Source organism: Clinocottus analis, unplaced genomic scaffold (assembly GCF_023055335.1).
Source record: "Clinocottus analis isolate CAN_PGR_092001 unplaced genomic scaffold, fCliAna1.0.p SCAF_19, whole genome shotgun sequence".
NCBI classification, from domain to species: Eukaryota; Metazoa; Chordata; class Actinopteri; order Perciformes; family Cottidae; genus Clinocottus; species Clinocottus analis.
The window spans coordinates 8,304,438-8,312,943 of NW_027175920.1; the positions used below are offsets into that span (position 1 = coordinate 8,304,438).

Here is an 8,506-nt window from a genome sequence, read left to right on the forward strand (position 1 = left end):
TCCAGCTGGACTTTAAAACAGAGTGACCCTGAAATAATTTTAATAGGCCCATGCATGAGCATACACAAAAGATGCACATTCACAGATACGTGTTTTACAAGTATTCAAATACAAAGTCATCTTGGTTTAAAGTATAAGGTAAACAGGGGGAGCTGAGTAACAACCAAATGTTGTCTGTTGACACACACACACACACACACACACACACACACACACACACACACACACACACACACACTCGCACACACACTAAAGTACCTTAAAAGAAACAAGATGGAAAACAGGAAAAGCCACTTGAGAACACCACTGGACGATGACAATAAGTAAGATATTGCCAGTATTCAATATCCAAACAAGGTCCGACTCTAACGAGGTTTTGCTTTGACTGCTGCATCGACTTCTTCTTCTGGCAGCAGAGTGTGCCACTGGGCTACTGGGCGTCTGGGATTGGCTATCATTTCTGACCAGTGGCGCAGGCCAACTCCAGTCGCTCCATAACCCATGAAGGTCTTTCCGATGGGGTCATTGCTCCCAAGCTTATCGTAGTCAAACACTGTGATGACCACCTGCACTTTCTGAAACACAAAAACGAAAGATGTAATATCAAATCATTACGTATAATAACAATAAGGGTCTGCTAAAATTCTAGTTGATCATTGATATTGAGACACATCTTACCTGTATCTGCTCAAAGGGGACTTCAAAACTGAAACTCTCATTGAAGTAAGGATTGAGCGTGTTTTTCTTAACGGTCGTCTTTTTCTTCTTAATCCGTTTCCCATTTTGCTGCAGAACAATCTTCACATACGGATCTTATATAGGAGGAAAAGAAGGTGATATAGTTGTGTTTTGTTGAGCTACTTCACTTTCTCCTAAGACTAAAGTTGTCTTAGGCCAGTATTACAATAATAAGGAGGCTAATTACCTGATAATCCACCAACATCCATTTTCTTCAGATTCTTTGCCTCCATGATGTTCACTGTCAGTTTTCCAGCAGTGGGTACATATCGTAAAGAAATGCAGATATCGCCCAGTTTTTCTTGCTAAAAAGAAAATATGTCACTGCATCAAATACAAATTAAGACATATTTTATGACACTGTAGATTATTATGCTCATTAACTAGAGAAGTAATGCTTAGTATACTCTTTAGTAAATATAAATACACTCAACATAACAATAATACAATATATACCTCCTCCTTTTCACCACTCTCCACATCTCTCCATTGTTGCATTGGCTGGCCCAAATCAACGCTGTTCATGGGAATCTTTATCTCGCCGATAATATCATGCTTAGAGAAGCGGTCAAAGTCATAAACTTGCAGCACTAAAGTCTTTCCACCCAACTCTGCATACGGGATCTAGAGAGAGAGAGAGAGAGGTGGATACAGCATTAGAATGTACAATCGTTGTTGGTAGATTGTTGACAATTTTGTTTAATGAAATTTACAAATGCAGACAACTACAAGGAACATATGGCGACAGGAGACAATTAAAACATTCTGCTTTAGGGGCAGGGATACCTTGACAGACGCCATTCAGGGATTGAAAGATTAAAGACGAGGGGAAGTTCAGACATAGGCCAAACTTCTGTCTCACGAGGGGTAAAAAGTGATATGTCATCAACAACCTGGAACACCAACACAAGCTGCGACAGAGACACAAAGACAAGAGAAAGAGCAAACATAACACAGACAACATCAAGGCGACGAAGGCTCGATATCAGGCACGCGGTACCTTAAAGATGAAAGTCTCGTTGAAAACAGGACATAAATTCTTCCGTTGAACTTTGGTCTCATACTTCTTCTTTTTGTCTGGCAACAAATACACTTTGACATAGGGGTCTGAGGTCCCCCCCATGTCCATAGCAGCAAGGTCCTGAGCCTGAAGGATACCCACGATCAGCTTAGGAGGAAAGACAACAGGTGTTAGAATGATGCGTGGTCATGAAAAAGGTGTATAGATTTATTCTTGAATATTTGTAGAATAATATGAACGTCTTTGATACAACTGATAAGGATTTTGTTTTCACACAGGACCAACCTGAGCATCTGTGAAGTTGTAGTCCAACGAGAACTCCAGCCTTCCTAACTTTTCCTGTTCTTTCTCTTCTTCCTCTCCTTCCTTCTTCACCTCTCCCTCCTGCCAGATTAAAACACAAGTGCATTGGGTATTTATCATGAAGATCAGGTAAGATTATCCAATGATGTGCTACTGGATATAAACATACCTTCTCTCCAGCCTCTCCTTCACCTTCCTTTTCCTTTTTGCGGCGACCAGTCTTCCGCTCCCTCACTTTCTTTGGCTTTTTCTTTTTCCCGAAGCATTTCTTGACAAGACAAAAGATGAAGCATGCCACCAAAACCAGGACCACCACAACAATGGCTGCTATTGCCCACACGGGAACTGCAAAATAAAAAGAAGGTAAAGTTACTCATCGTATTCACTGTATGCAAAATGGGAGTGTGTTTTGATTTGGCAGAAATGTCTGGATGTCTGATCTTCTGTTATGTTCTAATATAATAAGATGATGAGGAAAATTCCCAACGCCCCCCCAAAAAGCAATAAAAGAAACAAAAAACATGAATTTTAAATAGATTTTTAAGTAGACTTTTAAAAACTACCCTCTCTATCGTAGGCTTTGTAAAAGTCTCACGCATCAGGATTTTCAAGAGATTACATCAAAGAAAGATCCACTTTCATAAATCGGTTTACTGCTACAATCTAAGACAGTTCCAACAATATTGTTGAACATAAACTCCTTTTCAAAAGCTTGGAAACCGAGCTGAGAGCATAATGTACACTATCATCGAAATAAGACATGATATATTGGAACAAATGCTGTGTGTGAGGGTTCTTTGCAGCATTTCATGGCCTTACATTTTTTCAAGCACTTGTTGTTTGGCGACATTTTGATGAGCATGCATGTGTGTCGTCAGCAACACCCTTCTCCACAATCAGAGACTAACACACTGTGAGTTGGGAGTGTCCCTGTACGACCACAGCCCGCGGCACAGTTCATCATTATGTGCCTTACTCAGAGCACTGTAGCTGTTAATTTAAGGGCAAAATAATTATTGTGCTCTTTTCCCACTAAGATTTTCATGGGTATGACCGTCACAAATAATTATTAGTATAATGACCATGAAAACAAGCTCCAATTCCTATGAATCATGTCTTATAATATGTTGAATGTTTTGTCAAAAACATAATACCTTTAAAAAATAAGCTAGACAACACTGGTCAATAGAATATGTAATATAATTTCTACATCGATTTAGTACATGGGTGCATTTCTATCAAACGATAACCAAAGAGGATGTAAAATATACAGTTTATCTCCTCAAGTAAATGTAGTTGTGAAATTTCAATTTTGGAAGCGGCTTACTTGGCAGATGACCAAGTTCATTCATGAACTTCTCCTTCATGTGGTTGTAGTCGTGGCCGGGGTGATGCTCTGGATGGGCGTGCTCATGGTGCTCCGTATGGGAGTGCTCGTGGTGCTCCGACTCTGTTGCTTCCTCATGCTCCGGTTCAGACGGCTCGGCGGCCCTCCGGGCCCGGACCCTTACACTGGCCAACCTCATGGCAGCTGTCAAAACAGATGAATCTGTGCAGTTAATGTTGGTTTGTTTATTCTGTCATGTTGGCACCTGCAGTGAGAGATAACACAACCACGTTGGTGCGCCATGTAATCCCTATGTCCATGCGTTGCTGGACAGTTCAAGAGCATAGGCCATCTTTAAGCCAGATGCTCAACATGGCTGACCCAAATCCCTCTGTTACTCTCATTCTCTCTGTCATCTCTCTATTGCTGTCACTCCCCCGTTTGTGCCATCCCTATTTTTCTCTCATCACTGTCTATGCATGTAACTGGATTAAACTGTGGCACTACAGTATTAATCCAAAAAGCTCCTCAAAGCTTACATATACAGGGGTTGGTCTCCTCTCGCAATTTTCCTCTCATGGAGTTTTCTGAGAAGCATTTTCCAAAGTACGTCCAGTGGACTGAAGCAAAAAATTGTCAGAGATTTCTTGTTTTCATGTATATAAAATAAAAATGTATATAATAAAAACACACATACACATGGACACACACACACACACATATATATATATATATATATATATATATTTATATATATATATATATACATATATACATATATGTATATATATATTATGATATATGTATATTATGATATATATTTACATGCAAACAAATATGTAATTTTACAAATAAAATGTACATAGAAAGTAAATTTCTTCTGGACTTCAATTTTAAAATAGTTTGACTTGACATCTATTCACATCTCTTATCAGCTGTTTATCAGGGGTCATGGTTTATTTCAGATTTATCGGACCCTATCGGACAAATCAGTCACAGAAAAACAACCTAGAGGCTGCATTTAATAAGTTGGCTTGTTCAAATCCTAATGGGCTATTATCATAAATAAAAAAAAATACAAAATCTAGCTTTTTCTCACCAGTTGATGTCCCTTTAATTCCCTCTATGCCGACACAGCTTTTGGAGCAACCTTTGGTTTCGAAGTGTATTTCTTGCTGCTTCCCTTTTGGCCCGTTGTAGCCCTCACACACCCATCATTCCTTCAGTAGGCTGCTGACTCTGACTGGCAGGCTCCCTGCATCCCTTTCGATCAAAGCCAAAGCACTGTCAAATCACAAGAGCAGCGTGGTGATTTAATCCCCCCAACCCCCTCCCGACATTAGAACGCTGCCAACACATCTGTTGCTGTATGTCTCTGAAGAAAGATGCATGAAGAGCAACAACACCTTCTAGTATATCACCACTCCACTGTCACAGATTCCACACAAGTTGAACAATTTAAGGCTTCTTCTGGAGTAAGAAAAGTGACTGACTAAACATGGTGGTGGTTGTTTATCCATTGGATTGAAGAGATTGTAGTACATCCAGCCCTGCACTAATCCCCTCAACATTGCTGTGCTGCATTCAATCGTCAATCTACCAACAACTTTCACTGAGAGTGGATATTCCATCCTCTGGCTTACCATTTAACTGTACAAAACACATACCCATATCTAGAGCACTGTGAACATTAATCCCTGGGCATTCTGCCACAGGTTTGCACTGCTACATCTGGAGATCTCAGTGGCTCCAGTCCAACATGCAACAGCCTCCTCTCATAGATTACTAACTAAACAGCATACGGAAACAAACTGGGAAAATAACACTAACATGGCAACAGAAATATCATTTTGATGACGACATACTTGTTTGCATTATATTCCCTCTGCAGTCTGTAAAAAATGTGTTTTTTCAACACATGGCTTTTGTTAATGGGGTCAGCTAATTAATGGGATATTTTTTCTTATTTAAACAAATGAGTGTCTTTTTTTCCCCCCAATCACTGTTTATTACATTTCATCATTTATCTTTGTTATGTTGCAGCAATGCATCTCTAGGTTGCAACTGAAACAGAGTACTATGCCTGGGTGTGATGCACTTTGTTGACAACGTCTGCATCTGAACCTTATCTTTGCTGAACCATGCCATTTACTAAGAAGCAGCACGGTCATGTTTAACCACATGCTGTCTAGTAGCCTAATGTTAAACATTAAGCTCCCACCCAACAGTGACTAAGCAAAGTCCCCCTATTATCTTTACAGTGTTCTATAGTGGCAGCCTTGACATCAGGAAAAGTACAGAAAGTGACTGATCTGAGAGAAAAAAAAAGGACAAATACATGTTAAAGTGGTTATAAAAGAAGAAGACAAACAAAAATGATATGTCAACATTGTCTGGCTTTATTTAATATTTCAATTATATTCCAAATCTTAAATCATGTATTTGACTCAAAAATAGTATGAATTCATATATTTGTGAAAGTTGAAATATCTGACACAATGGAATGCATGACACATGATAAACTGAGACTAAATTAACATGTGACTAATTAACAGCTGAGGAAAATAGTTTTCAGCATCATATTAATGATAACATGTTAGAAAATTGAGGTATTTTGTGTTTTTTTTCTTAGAACTTCTCTTGTGCCCATCGCACAAGAATGAAGTTTCTGGTAAACCATGACAATATTGTAAAGTTTTCTTAACGGAGTAGAACGCATAGTGTGAGAAACTGTTATTCGGTTTACTATCTTTTGAAATGTGGAGCTTATTTCGTTGTACTGGTGTGTGACCTTTACAGAGTGTGTTTATCAAAGAGGTATTCTCCCATAGCTCCATGTGTCTCAGACGCCGTGATGCGGGTCAGACTGCCAATGTAATCGCCCAGCTTCTTCATAGTGTCATAGCCATCGGTGAGGAAGTGCTGCTCGAGGAAGTCACACAGCTACAAGAGAAGCAAGACAGACAGTAGTGAGTGAAATGTAAAGGAATGCTTTAAAAAGCAGTGTTTCCCTTAGGTTTACAGCTTCAGGGTGGGGGTTGGCGGCGACAACACAAACACTTAAAGCAGTGGTACGTAAACTTTTTCTGTAAATATACATCATTTTGTGACTGTGTTTTTATAAATAACAGAAAAAAGAACATTTCAATCACTTTCAAATAAACCAGATTGCTCCATCAGATCAACACAAATAATATAATAAATTAGGTCACAGTTAATAATTATAACACAACACAACCCTTAAATCTTGCAGACCGAGTTTGCTTAATACATATTGAACTCACGTAAATTGTTAATTTGCAACAGCGTAGCTGTGTTTGTATCAAATTCCCCATCTCTCAGCTAAACAAAAGCTCAAGAACCAATAGCATTTCTATCCGTCTGCACCAGACTTACATGAGGGTCAGTGTGGGTCTCAGCTCTGCGGTGCACGTCGAGGACACATCCGTTTAGGACCTTCTGGAAGTCCAGGGAAAAGGACAGTGCATCCAGACCACCTCTCCAGTCCTCTCTACTGGGTTTCTACAACAGAAAGTGTATACTTGGATAAATATATCAAACAATGGTAACAATGGTGGCTTAAAAATTCCCCCGAAAACAAAATGGACTTACAGCAATGGTCTGTAGCATAATGCGACCTCCTCTCAGGTTCTGATAATCCAGCAGCTTCTCAGCCTGTTGCCTCTCTGTCACCGAGCGCTCCAGGAAAAATTTGGAGAATTTTGCCAGAGAAACATCGTCCCTGTCGAAATACATCCCCTACAGAAGAAATGAGAGCAAAGCAGTATTGAAGGATTACAGTGCAAACACGTGTTTAGGAGAGAAGGAACGCTGTCAAAGAGGGCAAATTATTAGTATATTTCTGTGCAAAAACAGGATTTCAAAACATTGCATAACAATACTATTTATTCATACAGAGACTATGCTGTCGTGGATTAACGTTCATGATACTGTGACAGAAATCCTACCAGAGAAAGGTAGGTGTAGGATGCATTGAGCTTCAGGTTGATGAGTTTGTTCACATCTCCTTCGGTCTCCAAATGGAGGTTTTGTTTGACCACAGACTGCATTTCTGAAAGACAAAAAAAAAAATCAATACGACTGGTATGAGGGTAACGTTGACGTGAAACAATGCCCAGTTAGGAGAAGGCCATTAGCACTCCTGTTGTGTAACACAAAGCAGTCCAGAAGACAAAGAAACACGTCTTACCTTTCCTTTCACGCTCAGCTAGTTATCTTGCCTGACAAACGTGTGTGAGTGTGTGTGTGTGTGTGTGTGTGTGTGTTTACTCGCCTGGTGAAGTGAGATTATCAAAGTGCTGCACGCCTTTGCTGTCCAGCTTGTATGCAGCCGGTATTTAAGGGCTTCAGTGAAACATCAGCCAGCCTGTCGTCATGTGTTAAGATAATTGAGTTCAAGTGGGATGTGACATCTCGAGTCAGGTCACCTTTGTTATCCGTTGCAGTGAAATGAGATTATATACATCCTCTATAATACACACGTTGGAGAACAGACCTCATTATCGTCACTTCTGGCTTCTGTTCGTTAGTTGAAAGCACTTAAAACAAGAACTAACCGCCGACGACGCAAAGCGACTGTTTACCTAACGTCGTCAAAGTCAGCACCAGCTAGCATAATGCTACATAGTAGCTAGCACGCATGCTCGCTGGCTGCACCGGGCTGTGGATAAAGTTGGGTTGGCATAGTCACCTCTGCTCTTCGTCTCTCTCCAGAGGTCTGTGAGCGACCCCACTCCGGTAGCACCGTCAGCTGGCTTTGTTATTATCTCTTCTTTTTTTTTTTTTATAGCAAACTGCAGCTCACGAGACGGAGACCCCCGTCCGGTTATCTGCGCGTCTCCACTGCCACCTGGTGTGTTGGGGACGAATTACATATTACAGACAACAGTGAGACCTTATGAGCCATAACACTGACACATTCTCTATTACTGTTACACAAAGATTAAGAGATGCACACTAATCTGTCAAGACAAAAAGAAAGACATGAGAGTGAGGATTGTAAGCAGACCTTGTTTGTTAAACACATTTTAATTAAATTTATATATATATATATATATATATATATATATATATATATATATATATATATATATATA

General features: G+C 39.8%; 2 protein-coding genes across 4 annotated transcripts; both read right to left on the minus strand.

Moving 5' to 3' along the window:
• Positions 1–5: 5 nt before the first annotated feature.
• On the minus strand, positions 6–4,668 carry syt5b (synaptotagmin Vb). The gene is made up of 9 exons (XM_068582938.1): positions 4,489–4,668; positions 3,390–3,593; positions 2,232–2,407; positions 2,045–2,143; positions 1,739–1,906; positions 1,195–1,362; positions 926–1,043; positions 679–812; positions 6–575 (listed from the first exon to the last, which is right to left on the minus strand). Exons 2-9 carry the CDS (start codon positions 3,586–3,588, stop codon positions 366–368), a joined length of 1,272 nt encoding a protein of 423 aa, XP_068439039.1. The 5' UTR covers positions 3,589–3,593; positions 4,489–4,668; the 3' UTR covers positions 6–365.
• Positions 4,669–5,765: 1,097 nt separating this feature from the next.
• Positions 5,766–8,247, minus strand: zgc:56095 (Ferritin, lower subunit-like). Of its 3 annotated transcripts, none has more exons than XM_068583175.1 (5): positions 8,101–8,247; positions 7,358–7,461; positions 7,002–7,148; positions 6,786–6,911; positions 5,766–6,332 (listed from the first exon to the last, which is right to left on the minus strand). In XM_068583175.1, the coding sequence occupies exons 2-5, from the start codon at positions 7,457–7,459 to the stop codon at positions 6,183–6,185; spliced, it is 525 nt and encodes a 174-aa protein (XP_068439276.1). In that variant the 5' UTR covers positions 7,460–7,461; positions 8,101–8,247; the 3' UTR covers positions 5,766–6,182. The 3 variants fall into 3 exon arrangements, with proteins under 3 accessions (XP_068439276.1, XP_068439277.1, XP_068439279.1); XM_068583176.1 differs by lacking the exon at positions 8,101–8,247 and adding an exon at positions 7,684–8,021; XM_068583178.1 differs by lacking the exon at positions 8,101–8,247 and adding an exon at positions 7,600–7,668.
• Between the last annotated feature and the right edge of the window lie 259 nt (positions 8,248–8,506).